Source organism: Perissodus microlepis, chromosome 18 (assembly GCF_051167445.1).
Source record: "Perissodus microlepis isolate ML-2025 ecotype Zambia chromosome 18, ASM5116744v1, whole genome shotgun sequence".
Classification (NCBI taxonomy): Eukaryota; Metazoa; Chordata; class Actinopteri; order Cichliformes; family Cichlidae; genus Perissodus; species Perissodus microlepis.
In genome coordinates, this window is record NC_140478.1 from 17943398 (window position 1) to 17968011 (window position 24614).

Genomic DNA, 24614 nt, shown 5'->3' on the forward strand with positions numbered 1-24614 from the left:
TACAAGTTCAGTCTTGCAGTGTCTTTTGTTTGGGTATCATGTATTACACACACGCACACACACACACACACACACACACAACCAACCCACCTGAGCTTCGATATAGGGTGTGTCTTTCCAGAGTGGGACTCTGGACTTTCGAGAAACATTTATTATCACATATTCATTTTGTGTTGCTTTGCGTTTATAAATGAAACCATATCTCGGTGAAACATTTGCACTACTGCTGAAAATATTTTGCATAGGCAAGCTATGCCAAGTTTGTCAACCGCAATCAAAAAGTTTGGCGTGGGAAACGAAGCGACTGAAAACGGTATGAAAATTCCAGTTTAGGGCGTTGGCTCCTTAAAGTCACCGGCGTCCATGCCTCCCTCCCCCAACTATCTCCTCCTCCCTGTTATCGCATGTCTGAGGGGAAGGTCGAGGAGTAAGTATGTGTCCGTTGGCTATAGGTTAAAACACCAGAGGGCACACTCAATCAGCAAAGTGAACTATTGTCACTTTCTGCTGAAAAAGATAATTGCACACACTTTATGGGATATTTTTTCCTCGTCAGATCGATCTATATTTACTTTTATCACCTACCAGCAAAATAAGATACAATCACATTCCAAGAAGTGATTGCACCTACAAATCTGCACCAACATCTTTTTTAAAACACAGGCACTGTAGGTGTGTACCCCTCCCTACTATGCCTCTTTGTCTTTCTCACGCCCTTTCACTCTTCAGAGCTCAGACACAAGTGTCTTCTTCAACACTTCTGGAAAACTATGAACTCACATGAATTTCATTCTGACCTCAAGAATGTTGAACTCAAGATGATAAATGCTTCATGTAACCACAACCTCCATGCCCTCCCCTGGGGATTCAGTGAGCTGATTGCATTGCGTCTTAATTACTGTCAGTACTTGCCAGGCTTTCATTTAAATTTATTTTTGGTCTGTATAAAGGGAGGCAAGGAGCAAACAGGAGGACACAAGGAGCTATTAATTGTGGGAAGAAAAATAGTTACAGTTAACCCTCAAGATCAATAAAGTAACAGGGAGGCTTCATAAGCACACACAAAAACTTTTTAAGAATTAATTTCATGGAAAATGTGAATTGTATGGAGCGACTCCACACAGGATAAACGGAATAGCAAAATATATAATGTAAGCCTATGTGATTATTGGAGTCAGGTTAGTCCCCCCGCCTCCCCCAGCTCTACTGCGTAAAGTTGGACCTCTACTGTACTTTATAATTCTATCAAGTGGTATTACAACATAAAATACGCACTGAGAGTGAAAGGACATGCCCAGCACTTATCTTCCCACACAGGACTGTGTTCGCTTGTGTTTCGTAAACACACCAAGGTGTGGTTTCTTTAGTCCAAAAGCAGCCAGCTTCCGTCTATTCTCAACACACCATTATCTGCGCAACAGGAGACGGGGCGGGGAGAGGCGCAAGGTCTGTCTGCTGTCCGAAAAGCAGAGAAAAAAGACAACGAAAAAGTTATTATTTTAAAATTTTAAATATCAAGAGCTACCCAAAACAAACTCGTAAACAATGAGTCTGCACGGATCCCAGTCAAAACTGCCCATGAGCGGCATGAGCAGAAGTACTTCACGACCGGAGTTGTCGAATTACAGAAACGACGTGTTCGGTGGAAACGGCTTCCAAGGGGAATACCAAGCAGGGGATGGCGGATTCACCTACACCACCTTCTCCAGGCACTCCGAGCACGGCGGAGGTGTCGGAGGGCAGAACATGCAAGTTAGCATGGGTGGGGGCGGCGGTGCTATCAGGTAAGTGCCCTGAAATCACCTGTTGCTTTTGAGAGGCTTCAGTGGTGGGAAAATTGCCGGTGTATTTGTAATTGTAAAGTGTAAAATGCATACGCATATACGACGGGGGAAAGTAGCCGGGGTCTTAGGTGACGCATTAAAAAAAAGAATGGAATTACCTGGGAGAAAACGAAACTAGTTTACATAGTATGCAAGGTTTTGTCAGCTGATTACTGGCAAGTTGGGAGCATTTATTTATTTTGATGAAGTAGTTCTTAAATTATATAATTGAACATGTAATCAAGCAGATAACTGGGGGGGATCACTGGAAGCCCACCTTTGATTAGAACAAGCACACATAAAATGGAAACTGCACAGCACAGTGCATTTGTGACGTTGGCCTGCATTAGTGGTTAAAACTAGTCTTTCGTCAGTCACACAGCCTCGATCTCCTTACCAGAGTCGTCATTTTCTCATTTCCCCCAGGAATACGTACCCAAGTAATCCTGACATGTTGCGCAATTTTCCGAGTCACATTGAAACATCCTCCCACTACTGTAATTCATGGTGATGTCAGCACCAAAAACTGTCGAGCTATTTCGCTTTCAATAATGTGGTGAAATAAAAAAAATAAAAAAATACTATGCGGTGGATGTGGTGGAGTTGAAAGATTACAGCGTCTGTTTTTCCCTTTTGCACTAATCGCTCTTTTGTCATCTCCATAACTACTGTGGACGGGAATAAAATGCAGACTAGTCATTTTTAAATGCTTTTTATTTCAAGAAAGTTAGATCTGCGTCTGTTCACTTCAGTTTCCGTGAAAAGCAATTCACAGCATCTGTCTTTGAAACTTTGTGTACTCAAAGCATTAAAAATCCCCAGAACCTAGCATTCATTTTCTTCATTTTTACCTCTTCTGCTTATGTTGTTACGCGAGTCGTTTACAATCATGTTAAACAAAATTTCTCTGTGTACATAAAGAAATAAATACTGCTTCATTGTTTTCTGAATAATAATCCTTTTCCCCCATGTGCAGTGCAAATTCTATTCAGCAAAAAGCCGCATTCTTGCAACAACAGTGTCGTGATCAGCTGGAAAGAGCCAAAGTGATTCTCCGGACTGTAAGTATTTTTGGCATATTACGCTGAACCCAACAGATTTGACTTGTGTTTTTTAACCTTTGGTTATAGGGAAAATATCATATAGAATACTAAAAAAAGTCTTCTTAATTTAGGTGTGACAGTAGCTTAACACAATTTTGCAGCATGTAAGATGTCAGTGTGTGATTTACGTGATTTTATAGGGGGGTTCCGTGAAGGATGCTGAGAGGTTTTTACTTCTTGCTGAAGAATCCATCGAGCGGCTGAGGAACTGTGGCCAAACCATGAATCAATTGCGTGTACCAAATGGTGTTTTCAGAAGGTAAAACAGGATGCAGTATGTTTGTCTTTGCAAAGTGCAGGTGTACACTCGTGTGAGTGAGTCTGTGTACTGTCTTGGTTTGCATTTGCATGCATTAATTCATTACTGTGTAGCAGTATGAGTAATCCTGAATACACTTTTGTATATGTATGTGGGTTTAGAGATTATATGCACTTATAATCAGCTTGTGTATTAGTGTTTATTTTAAAAGATTCAAAGTATTTCTTTCTTTCTTTTGTAAAACTCTGCAGCATCGAACAGTTCCAGCACATGTATGCCGCTATTGCTCAGCAGCTTGTGGGCAGCGTGACTATAAGACGAAATAGAGGCAGTGGAAGCTTTGATGGGGGGAAGTTGTTTAATGATGCTATGGGCTGGATTTCCCAACAAAAGGTGAGCCCCGCATGTTCAGAGACAATAAACACAACAAATATATGCTGCATGGTTAAACTCAGCCACGGGATAGGCTCGTGATCTCTGCAGAGTAACCCTGCCTCCCTTTCAGGGATCTTTGTACCACTTTAAAACATGCAAAAACTTTAGAAATCAGTTGTCACAATTACAGTTTTTGCACACCAATTCCTTCTTACTAGCATCAGAAACCACGTCTGACGCTTTTAGGGTCATCGTGCGAGTTGAGCTGTTTGTTCTGGCTGAATAATTGTAACTCTTTGTGTATGCATGCCTACGTGGGTGCACTAGTGTGCATCATTTTTTATGCAAAAGGAGGAAGGCAAGGTTGTGCTCTTTTTCTATCAGGCTTTCTGACCACTCGTAACTGAAACCATCTGGACAAAACCTGCCAAAACCTGATCCGTGAGTGAAAGAAGCCGAGAGGGGTGTAGGAGGATTGAAACAAAGCAGGGAAGAGAGTGCCAATGATAGACAGGGAGAGAGAGCAAGAGAAAGAGAGAGGTAGAAATAAATAGAGCAGGAAATGAGAGGGTGAAAAAGCTGTGGCTGCAAAAAGTAAGGGAGTGTGATATATGACACCCTTCACTGAGTCAGTTGCTATTGCACAGGGCAGTTTAGCCTATCTCTTAACATGCTCGTGGGAAAATGGCCTCCCCAGACCTCTCACCTCACTAGAAACACACCCTATTATTCATTCAGCTTGTCCAGCCTCACCCTTCTGTGTGTCATAATTCATTTACCTGCTGTCAAAACATATTTTCTCTATCAGTTTATGCATGCTGGGCATTGCTTTTCTTAAATGGCTACAAAGCTAGAGACAGATCACCTAATGTGGCCTTGTGCTGCTAGTTAGGCTTTCAGCTAATGTGCTGACATTCCAGTACATGCCTTTGTTGACCTTTTCCTGTTAGACTTTAAACCATGCTGGTTAATGTCAGACCCTTTGTCTGTAGCTTCAGTTAAGTTTTCATAAAAGCAAAAGGGAGTGGCAAGAGAACAAAAGCCTTAAGAGAGAGGCGAGAGAGAGAGAAAGAAAAACATTCAAGTAAAGAACAGAGACTGACTTGAGTTGGTTTGTTGGCAGAGCTCCTATCAAAGCTAAGTGCTTTCAACAGGGGGGGGGGGAATAGTTGGAATAGTTGCTTAACAATGCACTTAATGATTTTATACTGACACCTAGAGGACCTACAGGGTAGGTAAATAAGTCAAGACATGAATTTTACCGTATTATTTCCTGCATTTAATACTTAATAAACCTTGATAGGGCCAAGCATTTGGGTATTCCACATAACACTTTATTTTCCAGTTCAGTGTGTAGTTTAGCATGTTAGATAAACTGTTATTCTTCATCTTATAGCGCATGGTTGAGACCGCTCCATGGGGAGATGACTCCGCTGCCATAGAAAAGCAAATCCTAAGTCACAACAGTTTCCACAGCTCCATTCAAAGGAGCTCAGAAGTGGAACGTGCTAGAGATGAACTGGTAAGTTTTTGTCCTCTGCCTGACCCACACTATGAAGTTTCTCATAAAGCTTCTCTTTTAGCTCAAAGGTTATTCTTTAAAACATAAAAATGCCATGCCATTCTTTGCATTAGGGGTGCATTAATGGTGCAGAAGAAGAAACTCAGGGGAGGGAGCCAATCTGACAGTTAACCGAATAACAGAAAAATAGATGACTAAATGAATACCATAATGCATCCGTCTTGAGTTACTTAATGTTTTGTTATTAAGTGTTGCATTTGTAGCGTAATGTGATATTATTGTATTGTAAGTTACCCCTTGCTTTCTATGCCCACTGTGCATTAAGTATTTTTGTGGGCATTTTCAAAACGGAGCTAAATTAAACATCTCTTTCTTTAGAGTGCAAATGGTGAAAAGTACCACCTCTCCCTACTGGACCAAGAATGGGAAAGCCTGATGGTAAAAAACAATAATAACGATACTAATAAAACCTAAATAAATAAATAACCTCTTAGAAACATGTTTTAGTTTGTCGGAGTCTTTAGTTTTCACATTATTATCATTATTACAATTTGAAATTTGCTTTGTTTCAGAAAATATCCCACAGCCGTCTGAATCAGCTGCGTGAGCTTCAGAACATCATCGAGGAGATCTCCCAGGCCATCATTTGGGTGAACGAGAGAGAGGAGGAAGAACTAATCTTTGACTGGGGAGACAAGAACATCGACTATTACATCCCCAAGAAGCAAGAGAGCTACTCTGTGAGAATCGCCTTTTCTTTTTTCCTTATGTCTTGTGTGTTTTGGTTCTCTGGGCATTGTGGAGTCCTTACTTTCTGTTTTGTTTCGTTTTTTTGACAGAGGCTGATGAGAGACCTGGAGGTGAAGGAGAAAGAGTTAAACAAGCTGAAGGTGAAATCAGACAGCCTTCTGGCCAACAACCATCCTGCCTCTGATAAGATTGACGTAAGGTGTTCTGGTTTCATTTTCATTTTAATTTCAAACAGTGCATTATTCTGCAGTTTTGTGCTGAGATGTCCATTTGTGCCCACAGGCCTACATGGACACCTTACAGACCCAGTGGAGCTGGCTTCTGCAGATCACTAAATGCATCCATGTTCATTTGAAAGAGAATTCTGCCTACAGCCAAGTAAATGCTCATATCTACCTCTAGTTTGATTAAAAAAAGTATATAGCCTTGTATGTTTTTATGTAACTAATAACAAACCTTTATTCCTCAGTTTTTCAAGGAGGCCAATGAGACCTATATGAAGCTACAGAAGCAGCACGAGACAATTCGAAGCAAATTCACTTGTGACAAGAACACACCCCTGGACAAACTCACCGAACTCCTGAAAAACCTGGAGGTATCTTTTTGTAGTGCTTGGTTACAATACCACGGGAAACACCTAAATTGATTTTCCTGTACATGCTAAACTCAAACTTTTCCTCTTAAGTGACATGGAAATCATTAAGGCCAGTTTTTTAAAGACTACATGAAAGTATCTAACTTTTATAGCTCAGTTAAGAACTTCGATCTGCTCTCACACAGACAGAGAAAGCACGCATCATGGAGAATAAGAGGCAGGTCCAAAGTCTGGTCAGCAAGTCCAAGTCTATTGTCAGGCTGAAGCCTCGCAACCCCGAGGAAAAGAGCAGCGGCCCGATCATGGTCCAGGCCTTATGTGACTTTAAACAAGACCAGGTAAGATACATTTTTACACCCACACACATATAAATAGAATAGAAGAGTTAAATCTTGCAGGTATAATTCAGTATGATCTGCGTGTTTCAGAAAGGTATTATGAAAGGAAATGAGGGCATCCTGAAGGACAACTCACAGCGCAGCAAGTGGCTTGTGACGGGGCCAGGAGGTCTCGCCATGATGATTCCCTCGGTGTGCCTGCTCATCCCCCCGCCAAACCCCCTCAGCATCGGAATCGCCACCAAGTAAGAAACATTCAGTCACATATTGATTTAGCCTGCTGAAGCTCATCTTATTCTTCTGCTCTATAGAATGTGATGCTTTGCTTCATATACAGTACTGGATGCATTGTGGGACATTTTTTTTCTGCAGTTTTGCTTTATCCAGTTCTTCCTTGTGGTAACTTTGTCATAATTTTTTCTACATTTGCAGTTTCTTTTAAAAAGTGACTGTTTGCTTGTGCCGTTCCCCAGAAATGAGCAGTATTATGAAGCCATCATGAGCATCTGGAATCAACTCTTCATCAACATCAAGAGTCTCATTTCCTGGCAGTATTGCCTGAAAGACATCAATTACATCAACTCTCTCACCATCAACATGGTAAGATCACGAAAAACATTAAAATGAAATATTGCATTCATACTAAGCAAAGTTTGTGTTTGCCCCTGTTTCCATTGTTTCATTGTGCCTGGTGCTGTGTCTAACCCTTCTCAATTATTGTCCTGCAGCTGTCAAAGATGCGTCCTGAGGAGTACCGCAATGTCATCAAAGGACTGGAGACTCATTACCAGGAGTTCATGCGTACCAGTCAAGGTTCTGAAATGTTTGGGGAAGAAGAAAAGAAATTAATCCAGGGCAACTTTGACAAGGCCCAGGCCCACTATGATACACTGATCATCCAGCTGCCTGCGTACAGTGAGTTTAAATTCTCTTTGCCCTATTCCTACGAGTGTAACTGTTTGTTACTTTGGATTGTTATGACCTTTTTCTTCTCGTTACAATTGTCTGCTTTACCATGCTAGCAAAGCTGGCTTTAAGCAGCAGATTTAACTATGAATAAAAATTACTTTTATTCATTTATATTAATCTTAATCAGTATTTTGTAATCAGTTTATATTCTGGAGTTTAGCAGTTGTATTAGTCATTATGAGCCATTGTTAAAAGTGTAAAACAAAAATCCAAAACCAAAGAGAAGGGTGTATGCTTCACCCATGAATGTTGTATAAGGGCAAACCAACACAATCTTTGAAGTTGATTTTTTAAGAAAATAGTGCTTTTATGTCAATAAATTCATCTTTGTCAGTCAATAAAGGGGAGAAAGAGACAGAATCCCCAAAAGAGGAAAAGGCCAAGGTGACCTCCTTAAGCCTCACACTGCTCACTAGTCTGCATGAGCTTCGACGCAGGCTGGAGTTGGCTGAATCCGGTCTTACCAGTCATCTCCACATTCCTCTGGGGGATAACAGTGTGTATGAGTGCTCAGTGCATATTCAGAAGCTCCAGGTAATTTATTCTTATAAAGTATAAATAAAATATAAAAAATATAGATAATACTCACATTGTATTACATAAGATCATTTACAGTCTATTAGCGATGATAGCATCATGAAACCCTCATTTTGAAAGGAAAAAAATAAATTTTAAGATTTGATTTAACTGAATATCAGATAATATTAATTTCTAGGCTATGAACCAAGACCTTGACTCAATTTACGATGAGTACTTGCGCCTCCGAGAGATGATTACAAAGCAGCTGGAAGGGATTCCTGCGGACTCGGAGCAAGCCAAGTTCCTTCGCTCTGAATTAGATGTAATCAGTCAAAAACTTGCAGGCCTGCAGGACCTCCAGTCAACCTACCTTCAGAGGTACATTATATCCATTCTGTCATGGTTGAGTAAAGGCTGTTTAAAAAAAAAAAAAAGTGATAAAGTGTAGGAACAGAAGTTGTAGTTGTTCTTACAAGTTCAATATCCTTAACATTATTTTTTAATGTCTTGACTACATTTTTGCAACAGACTATCAGCACTTAAGGCCTTGCTTCAGAGCCTTATCCAGGTCGAGGATATCATTAAAGTTCACGAGGCCCGACTGACCGAGAAGGAGACCAGCTCTCTGGATCCTCGGGAGCTGGAAAACCAGCGGCTCACACTAAAGGTTTGATGCACATTTTATATTTTCGTCTGTGTTGTCTCTTGCTTTGCTGAAATGTAATCCTTCTCTGAGCTCCCATCTGTATCTTAGAATTGTATCATCTAGGCTGGCAAGAACAAAAAATACATGAATAAATATTTAATATCAGCCTATATTCCAGTACCAGTATGTCTGTGGTAGATTAACATAGGCTACTAATATGAGTTGAATGATGTAAAAATAGTGTATTATTAATAAGCTTTTCAGCTTTCTTTGAAAGCAGGTTGCTCTAAAGGTTATAATTCAGAGCCAGTGTTAAATGGCTCATCGGGCTATAAAATGTGTTATAACAATGTTATAATATTAGTAATTTTTCTGCATCATGAGTTGCTGCCATTTCTTTATCACACATTTTAAATGGCACACTTAAAATTTTTATAGGAGTGTTTTGACATTGCAGCTGCTTTTATGCAAGTAGGGATCGAAATCTACAATCATTTTTCTTGGCTCCTTTTTACTAGCAGTGATAAAAATAAACAAAAACATTTTGGTGATAAAAACCTTGAGATTTTACTTTGACTCAACACTATTAAGAGTTTAGTCTTTTGATACTTTTTTTGTGTGTATGAAATAACCAGATGCCAATGTCTGCTTTTGTCTCAAGTTAGTTTTAGATAAATGGTTCTAAGTATTCTTTTTTTGCGTCTGTTATTCTGTATTATAGCAAATGAAGAGTGATTTGGAACAGAAAAGAGACCTGCTGACATCTATGGAGTCTGAGCTTTCTACAGCAGTGCACTTGAATGGTCAAATTTCTGACTCCTTCCACAAATGCGACATAGATTTATCCAAATACTCAGTCTTGGTGCATCAGTTGACTGACCGCTGGCGCCGTATCCAATCACAGATAGATAGCAGGTATGGTAGAATTATTCGTCCATGTTCATATTGGTCCAATACTTATTTTTCTGTGTTGCCCATTCACCATTGCTGGTAACAACACTAAAAATATTCTTTCATTCCTTCCACTTCCTTTTCCTTCAGAGTGTGGGACCTGGAGAAGCAGGGGAATCAGTTAAAGCATTATCAGCAGGGCAGCACTTCCCTGGGACAGTGGATAGACAATGCCAGGAAGCGCCAGGACACCCTTCAGACCATTAAGATCAGTGACATCCAGACCCTAATGGACCACCTTAATCAGCAGAAGGTATGTCTTTCTCTGTTTACATCATGTTTATTGTTTTGTATTGTTTTCAACTGGCCTGATCTGATTTTGACTTGGAAATATCTACTATTTACTGCTATGTGTTTCATGGATTTTGTATTATTCAGCAACAACTCTGTGTTTGTTTGTTTGTTTGTTTTTAATGTATAGGCACTTCACAATGAAATCAAAGGAAAGAAAGAGAAAGTAGAGGATGTACAGAAAAATGCAGACACATGTGCTGCCTCTATAAAGGTCGGAAGTTGAATTTAAAATGCAGTTATACATCTAAAAGTGTGCTAGACTAGACAGCAAAATGAAAGTTTATGTTGCGTTGTATGTTTTCAGGACTATGAGCTGCAGCTGGCTTCTTACAGTTCAGGCCTGGAAACTCTTCTTAATGTTCCCATCAAGAGAACTATGCTGCAGTCCCCTGCTTCTGCTGTCAGACAAGAGGTATGGACGTTGGCCTTCAAACACTTTGCTCTAATCACCTTTTCATATGCATATTTATTAATATTCTAACTTTATGCTTATTGTGAGCATTGCCATTGTTATTATTGCACATTTGGAAAAGAAATTAGCCGTTGTATATTTTTGGAGTTATTGGTTAATTGCCATTTGTTTGTTGAATTGAACAGTGGATAATTTCCTTTTGGGCTTATATAATATAATTAAAGTTACTCCCTTATTTCTTTGTGTCCTTTAAAAATGTAATCATTGCCAAATTACTCATCATCTGTTCATTTTGTCTCATCAGGCAGGTGACCTACAGACTCATTATATAGAGCTACTTACCCGCTCTAGTGACTACTATAAGTTCTTAGGGGAGTTGCTGAAGAACATGGAAGAGCTGAAGGTGGTTACTGAATTTGCATATTGTTGTTTAAAAACTAGTATTTCTGTTAATTAATGATATTTTAATAATAAATTCTAATATTAGAAAAAGAATGAATGATAAATTTAAAAAGAGGTTTATGTGAGAGTATGACAGGATGTAACTGATGTGCTTTCTGTTTTCGCCCTTTCTTTCCTCAGATAAGGAACACCAAGATTGAGATGCTTGAGGAGGAACTGAGGCGTCTGAAGGAGGACCTCAATGATCGTAACCAGAAAAACAAGTCTCTGGAGGATGCTATGGCCAAGTATAAGATGGAGCTTAGTCAGTTACAAGATCAAGTCATTTGTACTGAGGAAGTGAAGAGAACCTCAGTAATACAGGTTAATGCTGCCAAGGAGAGCCTGGACAGCACACAGAGCAAGCTTCATGGGCTTAATGATGAGCTGACGCGTATTAAATACCAACTTGATGAAGAAAAACGGAAAAGGAGGCTGGCAGAGGAGCGCTACAACAGCCAACAAGAGGAGTATGAAGGGGCTGTTCGCCGCAGACAGAAAGAACTGGAAGAACTCAGCTGGACTAAGATTGACTTAGAAAAGGCAGTGAAAGACAAGGAACGTGAGGTTGAGAGGATGAAGATGCAGCTGGAGGAGGAGGCGGCACGTCGACGAAATGCTGAATCTGAAATGTCAAAGGTAAGAACACAGTGCACCCAGGAGATTAATCAACTTAAGCAGACATACGAGACAGAGATCCACGTTACCAAGACCACAATCCTGAAAGCCTCACAGCAGAAAGAAGAAGACACAACAGAGCTGAGGCTGCAACTTGAAAGACTCGCTGCTGAGAAGAGAGATGTAGAGGAGGAGCTGAGGAGACTGAGGCAGGCGATTGCTATTACAGAGGAGCAGAAAAGCAGGACAGAGCAGGAGGTCAACCAGCAGAGGGCCTCAGTGGCACAAGAGACTAGGGTGCGCAGTGAGCTGGAGGTGCAGCTGATAACGCTCAAGCAGCAGAGAGAAGAGAATGAGCTCAAGTTGAAGGAATCCACCAGAAACAATCAGGAAAAGTCCCGGCAAATCAGCGTCCTAACATTTAACCTGGAGGAAGAAGGGAAGAAGCGGAGAGCTCTGGAGTTGGAAATAAATCACCTGAAACAAGCTGAGGCAGAGCTGAAGACAAAGAACACTTCGTATCAGGAGACAATTAACAAACTGAAAGTGTCTGAGCAGGAGATCCGTATCACTCGAGTGGAGCTGGAAAAGCAGGCCAGTGAGAAAACTAAGGCTGAGCAGAATTATGCCAGGCTGCAGAGCCGTGTCAGGGAACTTCAAAGCTCTCTGGATGGGAAAGAAGCTGAGCTGGCAAAGCAGAAGCAGGCAACTCAGGAGGAGTTCACTCGTAGAAAGCGAATGGAGGCTGAGTTGGAGAGGATGACACATACTTGCAGAGAGCATACCACCACAATTAGCTCGCTAAAATCAATTCAGATAGAGGCTTCCACCTCTGGGAGAAAGTATGAGCAGGATCTCAAGGCTCTTCAGGAGGCTCTGGATAAGAGTCTGAGGGATCACAAAGCCACCAAGGAGGAACTGGCAAGTGTAACAGCTGAGCTGAAGATACAGAAACAGAAGCTCCAGCAGGAATTGACCCGTATTCATGAACTAAACCTGCGTAATGAAAGCCTTTATAAGACTATTGAGGAGAGGAGCCGCCAACTTAATGAGTACACCACAGAGATTGAGAAGCTAAAGACTCTGACACAGAACCTCACAAAGGAGAGACTGAAATTGGAGGAGGAGCTGAGAACCGTTAGACAAGAGAAAGATGAGATGAAGCTCAGCAAAGATGCTATTGATGGAGAAAGTGCTACTCAGATTTCAGCCTTGCATGTCCAACTCCAGAGTAGCATCAAGAGGACGTCGGAGCTCCAGGGTCTCATCAATGACCTAACCAACGAGAGAGAAAAGCTTAAATCGGAAATAAACAAATTCCAAAAGCAGTCAATTGAGGTATTTTTGATTGTACTGACGGATCATTACCAATCATCACATCTAATTTATATCGCTCCTTGCATGACTTGGTATACATGCAATAAAAGTGAGCCTGATATCAGAGTAGCCGTCTATAATTTGTGATTTGCCTCTTTTAGCTTAGCATTTTTGCATGTTTTTACTTACTTACAAAATAGCTATGCATTTCATTTACCCACTCACTTATGGCACTTATGAACTTCATTCATACCATTAAACAGTTTAACACTAACATGCTGGTATGCACAAATATGTACTTTAGTTCAGACAGGTCTAACAAATGAAGGACATGTAATTTAATTTAAATTGTTTGTATTCTATATGTGGGAAAATGTCTTGTATACATGACAATATACTTTCTTATCTCTTCACAGACTTCGCTTGTGGTGCAAGAATCCCAAAGCAAATACAGTGAGCTGCTGCTGGAGAAGGATAGTTTTCTGTCCAGGATTAAACTGTTGGAGCAGGACAAGAATCGTCAGCTGCGGTTAGAAGAGGAGCTCAATCGCATCAAAGTCACACTAGAGTCCGAGCGTCGAAACAAACAACAGCTGCAGGAGGAGAAAAATTCAATTTTCAAGGAGCTAAGCACTATAAAGAGCCAGTATGAGCTGAAAAGTTCTCAGATTAGGCAGTGCGAGTCAGACAGAGATAGAGCCGATCGAGAGAGGCTTTCCCTCAAGAGCGAGATCGAGAGGCTCATGAGGGAGCTAACGAGTATTGAAGAAAGGTACAAGAGCCGTCTGTTGAGCTCAGAGAAAGAGGCAAAAGAGCTGGCTCTCAAGAAGGAGTCCCTGGAAAGAGAAATACGCAGACTGCAGCAGAGGCCCAATACTCTGAATATGCAGACCCAGACAGATGAGAAGGTCCAAACCATTGATCCTTCAAAGCTTCTGTTTGACGGCGTGCGCCGCAAAGTTACAGCCCATCAGCTTTGCAACTGTGGTATCATTAGTAAAGCTACTCTAGATGAGCTCCTAAAGGGAAGAAGGACAGTGAGCGAGGTAGCTGCAGACATCCAGGTTAACCTTAAGGGCAGTGGCATCATTGCTGGTATGACATCTACTTCTCAAAGGAAAATCCCATTCACCGAAGCCAAAAACAAGGATATGCTCAGCCCAGAGAGTGCCCTTAAGCTTCTGGAAGCTCAGGCAGCAACAGGCTACATAGTGGATCCTGCATTTAATGAGAAGATGCCTGTGGATACCGCCTGTTCAAGAGGGATTGTAGACACAGAAGACAGAGATGCCTTGTTGAAAGCTGAAGCTGCTAGCACAGGTTTCAAAGATCCATACTCTGGCAAAGTGTTATCTGTGGGTCAGGCTTGCAAACAAGGCCACATAGACAAAGAGACAACCATCCGCTTGCTCCAGGCTCAAGAGTCTGTTGGGGGTATACTGGATCCTGTTTTGGGTGTCTTCCTACCAAAAGATCTGGCCTTGGACCGCAATCTTATTGACGAGGACCTCTACAGGGCTCTGACTAAAAAACCAACCTGCTATCTGGATCCAACAACTGGACAGAAGACAACTTACAATGACCTTCGGATGAAGTGTACAGTGGAACCTGTTTCTGGCTTGCTTCTGATCTCTGGTCCAGAAAAACCCTTGACAGTGAAAGGTCTCCGTCGTGAAGTCTCTGTCTTGAAACTCATCAGATCTGAACTTCTGGATGAAACTGACTTGCAGAAGCTCAGTCAGGGCAAACTCACTAGCAGAGATATTGAAGACAAGCTAAAGACCTATCTTCATGGCTCTACCTGTATTGCCGGGATCTATGATGAAGCCAATGACAGAATACTACCTTTTTATCAGGCAATGAAGGAGGGTCTGCTTATGAGAGGCACCACGTTGGAGCTTCTTGAGGCCCAGGCTGCTTCTGGCTTCATAGTTGATCCAGTCAACAATGTTTTCTTGACAGTGGAAGACGCCAGCAAGAGGGGTCTGATAGGGAAGGAGTTTAAGAGCAAGCTGTTGTCTGCAGAGAAGGCAGTAATAGGATACAGAGACCCAAACACAGGAAAAACTATATCCCTCTTCCAAGCTATTGAGAAAGATCTTATTGAGAAGGGTCATGGAATCCGACTGCTCGAGGCTCAGATTGCCAGTGGTGGGATTATTGACCCCAAAGAGAGCCATCGTATTGATGTTGCTGTTGCCTATAAGAGAGGATACTTTGATGAGGAGATGAATGAAATCTTATCTTATGAAGGGGATGACACAAAAGGATTCTTTGATCCTAATACCAAGGAAAACCTGACATATCTTCAGCTGAAGGAAAGGTGCATCAAAGATGAAAAAACAGGTCTATTACTGCTGCCACTAAGAGACAAGAGAAAGCCCCAGAAGACGCAGGAGAGCCGCACAAATATCCTACGCAAGAGGCGGGTTGTAATCGTTGATCCAGACACTGGGCTTGAAATGTCAGTGAGGGAGGCCTACCACCGTGAGCTGATTGACTACGATACTTTCCTGGACTTGTCAGAGCAGGAGTGTGAGTGGGAGGAAATAACTATAACAGGGTCAGATGGCTCTGCACGCTTGGTTATAGTAGATAGAAAAACTGGAATCCAACATGATATTCAGGACTGCCTAGAGCGTGGTGTCATTAACCAGAGCACTTTGGATAAGTATCGTGCTGGAACAATGACCTTGACCCAATTTGCTGACGAAATTGCCAGCAGAAGCAGCAGCCTTGAAATGACCATTGCAGCCAGCAATGTTGATGACATGATCACCTGCAGCAGCCCCACCCACACAACACCATCTTCTCCTACTGTCCGTAAACGCTTCAACAGTATATCTATTACAGTCTCTCCCCCTGAGATGTTTGATGACCACAGCCCTGTGGGGGCTATATTTGACACAGAGACCTTGGAGAAAATAACTGTTAGTGAAGCGCTTAGAAGAGGCATAGTTGACACTCTTACAGCACAGAGGTTGCTGGAGGCCCAGGCATGCACAGGTGGTATCATCAACCCTGCTACTGGTGAGAGACTGTCACTGCAAGATGCTGTCCATCAGAGCATCATTGATGAAAGCATGGCCAGTAAACTGAAACCTGCCCAGAAAGCTTATGTTGGCTTTGAGGATGTGAAGACTAAAAGAAGGATGTCTGCGGCAGAAGCAGTCAAGGAGACATGGCTGCCTTATGAGGCTGGCCAGAGATTTTTGGAGTTTCAGTACCTGACAGGGGGCCTGATTGAACCTGGCACTGGACGTCGCGTCAGTATTGAAGAGGCTATCCGCAGAAAATGGCTAGACGGTCAGGGGGCCCAGAAGCTTCAAGATACTTGGAACCACCAGAAGAACCTGACCTGTCCCAAGACTAAACTGAAAATATCCTACAAAGAAGCCATGGACAGCTGCATGGTGGAGGAAAGCAATGGCATGAAGATGCTGCAAGCCTCGTCTGTGTCTACCAAGGGAATCAGCAGCCCTTACAATGTCTCTAACCCAGGATCTCGCTCTGGCTCAAGGGCTGGGTCTCGTACCGGCTCGAGGAGTGGATCACGTAGAGGCAGTGTGGATTACACCTCTACTATGACCTTTACATCCACCAGCAGTACCATTTATAGTTCTAACACACACTTTTAATTCACTCCACAGAATGATAATAATTAATCACATAAGAGTAGCATGTTTTTTGCAGTTTGCTTGTTTGCTTTTTTTTTTATAACCATTTTCTTTAAAAAAACAAAAAAGAAGTATTGTACTTAAAAGATTGGGGAGGTGTTTTGTTTTTGTTTGGGTTTTTTTTTTTTAGACCTTTTTTTGTTTGCAGGTTGTAATGATAAGTTTCAATATTAGATGCTGAGTGCTATTTACTCCTTTATCACAATAGATTTTTAGTAGATATAACCTTATTTCAGTTCATTTTACTACATGATGACTTTTTATAGCAATACATAATAAATGCCTGTTGATTTTGTCTTTAACGTGACCTCTGAATAAATTTCGCTTTTGTTGTGTTGTGTGAACATAACAGGTTAATTCATGCATTATTGAAAGAACATTTTTGTTGTTGTTAATTGGAAATCCTGAAGCTTAGCAATATATGTTTTACATTGCAATACAACATATTTTACATTGTAACTGTAGAAAATTGTTGCTACTAAAATGCTGTTGCCCGCTATCAAAATAAAGTTGTTACAGAATTTTACATGCATTTTTGTCCTGGTTCATTTAAATTAGCTGTTGCGTAGGAGAAGCTAGCTAGACAGCATTGTTTATAAGGATGACTCTGATTGTAATGCTAAAGTTGTTCTGGGACCCCTGTTTAAATGCAACTCACTATATTACCCTTGATCTTACACAGATTGAGAGTGAAGTTTCACTCTTCAATTGATTGATGGTGGCTTGAAATATCTGTTAATAAACTACATAAATAAATAAAAACATTGCATAAGATATCATGAAAGACCCAAGATTTACCTTCTGAAGGAGGTTGATTTGGACCACTGGAGATCCTTATAATATGTGTAATTTGAACTCGGTCTATGTTAATGTAATAAAGTGACTATTCTAAAAAAAAAAAAAAAAAATACCTGACGGTTTGAATATTCGTAATACACCTGTGAACTACTGAGGAAATAAAATGTACATTTATAAAACATTAAAAAGTTGTGGCCTAATTTAAACTTACTTATATATTAAAGGTTTTAAACGGTTGGTTATAATTTCTTACAATTATATATTTCATTATGTCATGAATATGTATTTACTTGTACAGCAGTCATATGAAAGGTGATTATGTGGGTGTGGGGTGGCAGGAAGTTAAAGTCTGTGTATGAGTAGTGAGGGTGAGAACAAACAAATGGAAGGGGGCAGAGGGAGGAGGCCAAAGCGAGGGGAGGTAGGTTGAAAGGGGAGGGAAGAAGGCAGACACCCACGGCGGAGCGGTAGGAGGACTATCCCATGCCAGGACTTGTGGCGGCTGCAGCGGTAGCCTGGACTAGAGGAAGTGTTTTGGAGGCACAGGAGAAATAGCAGCAGCAGGTTTTCCCTTTTTTTTTCAGGATACGAGCAAGATTTTATTTTATTACCAGCAGTGACAGAAAGGAGCGAAAGAAGCCCCTGGGTCCAAGCAAACTCCGAATAGCCAGAGAGCGCATTCCAGCAGAGGAAAATGAGCCTCCCAGCCCGCAGTAAGCCTGTTTGACGGCTGAGGGCTCTTTGAGACTCCGGACTTTATCATATTCCTTTTCTTTCTACAGCTTAAACTTGCTTAAAAAAGGAGGAAAAGAAGACTCACCCCCGAAAAAAAAACAAGTCGTCGCTTTCACTTTAAAAAAGGTAAGGCGTGTTGCCCGAAACAGTTCGCCAGAAGAAGACGAGAGTTTTAACTGGGGCTGGTCAGCGCTTTAAAAAGCGGGATGAGACTTCCACTCTGTGGAGAACTTTTCAACAGTCACACTGCAGTGAGGTCGTCCACAGAGTAAAACAGGGCAATGCTTTGTATTTACTTTGGCTAGAAACAGGGTGTGCGTGCGTGTGTGCGCGCTCTGGTGTAAAAATTCTGAAAACAGGCAAGCGAGTCATTCATTCTGATCAGATTTTTTAATGTCTTTATTTTTACATCATGTTTTTAAATAGAACTATTTAAATGCCTTTTACTGAAACTTCCTAAAGTCAGGCTTAGTAGTCTTTTTAGTTTTTAAACGTTTACCCCAGTGGATTGTATTCTGCAATAGCTATAATTTGGGGTTCCTTGCTGTTGTGGGCTATGGTCTACTAAAGACCTTTTATAATGTGAAACATATGGGACTATGGAGGACTTGCGTCCAGTAGTCCAGAAAGCTTCAACAGCGATAGGGCCTACCTTTCTGTTTGGGGTGTTGTACTCATGAACGAGTATTCGAGAGACATGACTGATTAAGAAAGTTTGTCTTTTTTCTTTCTGTCTGTCTTTTGAGCTAGAGCTGCTGCATGGTATGTGCAGCCTTAAGGCTATGATTCTCAGGCAGCCATTGTTGATGACATGCACAAGTGTCCTTACATGATAGCAGGTACAGAGTCTACGTCTTCCTGCATTTACACCCTCTTGCAACTAGTTTGTGAGTTGTTGTGAGCATTTTACAGGCTGAACTCTTCCAAGATTTGGTTTAATTTAGAGTTGCATGACTAATATCTAACCCTCCAGGCGAAAAGAAATGAGTTATTATTATTATTTTGCATGACTGGTAACAGGAGGCACTTAGAAAGGGCTGGCAGAGCAACACATGAATGGGGATCCCGATAGTGTAGTTTGGACAGGTGGGTTGGCAGAGGGTTGGGACTGTGTACTGTAAGCAGAACACTGTGATCCCAGCATGAGACAGAGTAGTGGGGCATTTCATTTTGTCACAGCACCACTCTCTGTACATGTGCAAGTCATTAAACAGAGAGGAGACCTGGAGTATGAAAGCAATAAAGTGGCAAAAATTGTTTTAAAGAAAAAGAGAGGGTGGCAGGGATAGAAAAAGGGAGAGTGCTAACGTAATCCATTCTGGAGCACATTCCACGCTGACCCTGGGATTGAAAATGGTAATTAGGGACTGCTTTAGGAGTCTTCTGGGTGCACAGATTTGCTCAGAGCCAGGGCTGTCATTTTTATTTCCTTCAAAATGCCTCGTGAAAATGTGAGACAAATACATGCTAGAGTTCCAGAGTTACAAAATAAACATACTAAAAATACTCCGCATCCACGTCTGTGGCTTTTTTCAATAGTTCTCAGGGCTTGTTTATTTCAGTCCTTCAGCAGTGAATGGGTGTCAAAGCCACAGCATAAACATACAGAGCCCCTGACAGGAAAAGGCCAGAACAAACTGTGGCCTTGTCCTTCTCTGGGCTCTTAAAGCCTGTCATGTCTCTGTGAGCATGTTATTCCACAGCATGGTGCCACACTCACGCCAAGTGTGAATACATGGCGGTTTTCGAATGGTGAAGCTGATGGTATCAGAGTTATTAGAAGGCTGTTAGATGTAATCGCTAAATATTATCAGGGGACTCCAGCCACACGACAGAGGGAGAAAAAAACAAATGGGTTCTGCTTGCTGGAGAGAGCAAAGAAAGAATTAAAGCTAAATGCAGTGTAGGAAAACATTTTTGTACGGCAGCAGCCTGCAGGCAGCCAGACTTCCTGAAGCATTTTATGGCACTTTAGGTGTTACTCAGGTTTGCAGACAACAGCTTCGAAGGCTGTTAATCTTTCCAAATTCTCCCAAAGAGACAGCAGTGTTATGCATGTGTACCTCCTTTTTCCAAAGGTATTTAATAGAGGACTTCTGTGTGCTGGGAAGTTTTGAGGTTTATCACCTCAACTTTGGCTGAGGCGGCGCTCACTCTGTACCAGATAAAGCAAGCTTGATGATTTTTTTTTTTTTTCATTTCAGTCCCATCATTTCAGTTTAATTGACCTGTGAAAATATTCGAGCTGTCTCAAAAATGGAGGCTGTTGCCGCAGCATGTCAATCACAGGACTGAAGTTTGAGCCAACAGAACCAATTTGGGAGTGTGAATGGGGGAAGGGATGCCCTGATTGCTTTCATATGTGCGCTGTTTTTTTTTTTTTGTTTCGCTCCGTCTCATTTTGTTTCTTAGTGATTTGCAAGCTATCCGCTTGATTATGCATTGGGGAATTTAGTTAGGTAATACCGATTTGTTTTGGATTCTAATAATGGCTTGTAATACAAATGTGTCATATTTTCAATAGGCTTTTACAAGCAAGAAAATAATGCATTGATTAGTTCAGAAAATCGCATATCCTGCACAAATTTTAAAGCTTAGGGTTTATTTGTCATTGTAGCAGTGATGTTTTCAGAAAAAAAAATATGCAGCATTCACCCTAAACTTGAAAATTACATTTTTCTTTCTTTAATCTCAACAAGCCTATTTCTTCTGCTAGCTTGTGCATGTATTACGTTACATATTAAATTCACTAATGGAAAATCCAGTTAGGGATGCTGTAGACAGCTTAATCACAAAGTTGCACATAAATCAGTTTAGTTGCCGAGGCTCTGTAGAGTCTTATTATTTGTGAGTGACAAGTATGTAAAGTTTTTGCCAACTCTTGTTACCACAATAGACTTTAAAATAAATAGCCATGAGGTCATTGTCACATGATCAGGCTGTGATTTAACCCACAGGGCTTGCCCATGTCTGGATACAAAGACGGTCCTCATTGGTTTTTATGCCCTATTCCACGATGCCGCTTCTTTTATCTCATGGTTCACCTGCTCGTGCAGAGTGGAAGATTCCATGTGGTGGCCAGGTGACGGGTGTGGCCCATTAAAGAGGCCTTCATCCCAGCACGCTTCACCGTACTCTCCTCAACATTTCATTACTCATAAAGGAATGTTTGATTAATTCATTTTCAGCAAGGTTCCAGGTAAGAAAGGCATTTGGAATGAGTCCTAAGTGATGGTCATGCGTGTGTGAACGTGGCTGACAGCAGCAATGCAGCCTAGTCAAGCACCTACCTGCAAGGGTTGGAGCTTGGGGAGCCAGACACACCCTAATCCCCCAACATCCTGACCTTAGTAAACCTGTTGCAGCTTGTTCACCGTAAAACCTGGCAACCTCGAATCTCTCTCCGTCTCCCGCACTCCTCTACCAGCCTTGCTCTCACAGTGCCATGGGTGGGCTCTGGATTTGAGTTCCTTGGTACTGCTTATTCTGTCTTTGTGAGCTAATGCTGTGCCTCAAACCAGGAACAAAAGCAGTCAGTGCAAATTAAAGACCAATTATCTTTAGTGCGTGCTGGGGCAAGCTGCTCTCGGTGGACTGAGTGAAGGGTGGGAGAATTGAGAGGAAAATGCTGATTACTGCAGTGCCGCTGCACATGAATGTTTCATATGAAAAATCGAATACTACTTAGAAGTTCTGTCACGTGTTATGTCATTTTTAGATACTGGCTACATTTGCACATCTTTAGAGATGGGTTCCGCCCATTTGAACTGGGTGGAAACCTTTCCTTTTTCACTCTGTTTAGTCATATTCAATTTGGTGGTATAATTAAAAATTTATTAGTTTTTTGTTGGAAAATGTGCAGATTTTTTTTTTTTTTTACTTTTGAACAAAGCCAGACTAAAGCTTCATTTTTTTTACTTTATGAACTTAAAAGTTATGTCTCTAAAGAAGAAGGGAACACGTTAGAGTTATGCTTTAAAATACAATTATACTGCTTCTTGCAGAAAATTGAACCAGTATCATTCTTTGGTTAAGTTGATACCTTTTCCACACAGTTAGCACAGTACTTTGACACTTTCAGAATATTACGGTGCCTTCTTCCCAATGCCATGCCCTTGACGCAGAGCCTAAGTCCTGGCCTTTCTGTTCATTAATTTCCCATTAGTCAACAGTTTTTCCTTAAAGTCACTAGGGAAATAAACTAACCCGGTCATTAGCTTCAACGACCTGAGGACCTGAGCGGCTCCTCCATCAACACACACACTCACAAAAACACAGCACAGTCCCTACCAGTGATGACCTCTTCACATGGCCTCTTTCATTCCGCTCTGAGGGTTCATTTAAGCCATGGCTACACTGTCCCTGATTTATGGCTCCCTCACTGTGCCCGTTCAAAGCGATGGGCTGTAGCCTGCAGTCGTCTCAGAGTTAATTAATGGACGCATTCTCGACAGGATCGTTTAATCACAACAAACAACCGGGTTCAGTCAAGAAGAGCGATGATGATATCTTTGGCAGCTTTAGCAATGTGCTTCTGTTTTTGTGAGTGTGCTTGTGAAAAATGTAATATTTGAAAAGGAAAAAAAAAAAGATTCAGATTCTGTTTAACAGTAGTCTTTTACAAATGCAAGACAGGAGTATAAATCATTTCTTAACCTGGGATTTGGTTTCATTTACAGACAGTTTTCTGTTTATAAAATTTAACATAACACAGTTTTCCAAAAAGAAAAAAAATCTAGATCTCAAATCTTAGTTAATTAACTCTTCACTGATAGGAAATTAAATTGAAAGACAGATCAGTACTGGCTTTAATTTAGAATGTAAGAGCGCATGAAGAACCAAAGAAACAAAGCTTAAGAATTGAAGACTTTAATTAATTAAAAACGTAATTTTTGGAACGATTTTACTCCCTTTTAATTTGAAAATTTCTTGTCACAAGCAGGAGACAAGCTGGATTTAGGTTTTCCACACTAACTTATGACTATGAGGTCAATTGGCAACAACTTGCTACTCTCTCGCTGCCGAGCTGTACAAAGTGACAAAGAGGCCGTACTAAGATACCGATATAAGAGAGCAAGAGAAGAGTCTGTGGGATGTGTTGAGTAGCAGTGGGAGACTGGCTCTTCCTAGACCACCATAGCAGGAAGTTCATGGCCATGAGGTCACAGGGACACGCCGTCACTCAGGGATTTACAGAAACTGGTTTCAACCGGAGTTCTTTGAAAGTTTTCATTGTCTTTGTCATTGTTGCTGTGGATCACTGACTGCGGTTCCTAGATTGCTCATGTCCAGTCTTCTCCGGTGTGTCTTTTTGCAGTCCAGAGAAGTTAATTATCTGTCATGCTCAAAAGGTTAAAAAGATTGCAATATGTTGTATTGTCTAAGAGAGTATAGTATCTGTGGCACACACTGCTGACCGTTGCTGTGTAAACACAGTATGCTGTGTCATACAATCTGGCATTGAAGTCACTCCCTAAAGTTATCTATGAGAACATGTACACAATGACACAAGCTGAGGACTTTGAGTGTCAAATATTGACTTGAGTCACCTGCAGTGCTGTGAGACTGAAGGGCTTTTTCCTCTTGTGTCTCTGCTTGGATATTTTTTAACAGGAAAGCCAAAGATTCATAATGGAGGAGGGATATGAACTCGACCTTACGTATATCACAGAGCGTATCATAGCTGTGTCCTTCCCCCGGGGGTGCTCCGAGGAGATCTACTCACACAACCTGAAGGATGTCACGCGTATGCTCAAGTCCAAGCATGCAGACAATTACCTGGTCAGTGCTGGTCCATTTGCTGCTCTCCCCTGGAAAAGTGCTGTAACTGTGTTGAAAGTGTTGAAAGGTGGTGGGCTTTGATGTAATGTTGACTTGATCCCAGAGTGATTTCATGCATTTGTAAGAACTCTTGTTAAGGAAGAATGCAGAAATCTTAGAGACAACATTTTAAGACTTGTGCGTTGTTGTGTTATGTTTTCTTTAGATCATCAACCTGTCAGAGAAAAGACAAGATCTCTCTAGAATGAACCCAAAGGTAAGGCATCTGGCATTTACTTCAAATAGCGCAACTATACACCTCTGTCAGTCTACTTGATTAACTCAGGCTAGTGAGCTAATGTGAGCAAGATATTATTGATTTGTAAAGCATAGGGACAGAGGATGAGTCTTGTGGTTGTGAGAGATAATGAGTGTGTGTGTGTGTGTGTGTGTGTGTGTGTCTGATGGTGTTGTTTTTAGACCCTGGATACAGGTTGGCCTGACCTGCATGCTCCACCTTTGGATAAGATCTGCACCATTTGTAAGGCCATGGAGAGCTGGCTCAATGCTGATCCGCTACATGTGGTTGTTATACACTGCAGGGTGAGCACCTACAGAACCTTTATACAAATATAATATTGTAAAACATAAACAACAACAACAGTTTAAAACTAAGTGTGATTTGATCAGATTTGGTTAACATCTACTGAAC

General features: G+C 41.3%; 2 protein-coding genes across 5 annotated transcripts in view; both read left to right on the top strand.

Annotated features, from left to right (window-relative positions):
- Window positions 1-1377: 1377 nt before the first annotated feature.
- On the top strand, window positions 1378-17135 carry dspa (desmoplakin a). Of its 2 annotated transcripts, none has more exons than XM_084911442.1 (24): window positions 1378-1784; window positions 2800-2884; window positions 3067-3185; window positions 3437-3578; window positions 4957-5082; window positions 5461-5520; window positions 5655-5822; window positions 5922-6026; window positions 6115-6210; window positions 6302-6427; window positions 6613-6765; window positions 6856-7010; window positions 7239-7365; window positions 7494-7680; window positions 8069-8268; window positions 8450-8631; window positions 8782-8920; window positions 9621-9814; window positions 9941-10103; window positions 10272-10355; window positions 10449-10556; window positions 10861-10959; window positions 11139-12953; window positions 13349-17135. In XM_084911442.1, exons 1-24 carry the CDS (start codon window positions 1546-1548, stop codon window positions 16568-16570), a joined length of 8094 nt encoding a protein of 2697 aa, XP_084767568.1. In that variant the 5' UTR covers window positions 1378-1545; the 3' UTR covers window positions 16571-17135. The 2 variants fall into 2 exon arrangements, with proteins under 2 accessions (XP_084767568.1, XP_084767569.1); XM_084911443.1 differs by having other exon boundaries at window positions 1381-1784; window positions 11139-11636.
- A 698-nt stretch (window positions 17136-17833) lies between these two features.
- The window catches only part of LOC146367672 (tensin-3-like), a 32758-nt gene continuing 25977 nt past the window's right edge, over window positions 17834-24614 (top strand). The window contains exons 1-4 of one of the 3 annotated variants that reach the window (XM_084911444.1): window positions 17834-18268; window positions 23756-23923; window positions 24129-24179; window positions 24383-24505. In XM_084911444.1, coding sequence (XP_084767570.1) covers window positions 23774-23923; window positions 24129-24179; window positions 24383-24505 — 324 coding nt within the window. In that variant the 5' untranslated portion in view covers window positions 17834-18268; window positions 23756-23773. Of the gene's footprint in view, window positions 18269-21750; window positions 23924-24128; window positions 24180-24382; window positions 24506-24614 lie in introns of those variants that run through there. The other 2 variants (XM_084911446.1, XM_084911445.1) reach the window with 2 other exon arrangements.

Bases quoted from the DNA above. Each gene is read 5' to 3' on its own strand.
- dspa (XM_084911442.1), top strand. From the start codon at position 1,546: ATGAGTCTGCACGGATCCCAGTCAAAACTGCCCATGAGCGGCATGAGC. The intron at 1,785-2,799 runs GTAAGTGCCCTG...CCCCATGTGCAG, and splicing joins GGGGGCGGCGGTGCTATCAG to TGCAAATTCTATTCAGCAAA. The intron at 10,104-10,271 runs GTATGTCTTTCT...TTTAATGTATAG, and splicing joins ACCACCTTAATCAGCAGAAG to GCACTTCACAATGAAATCAA.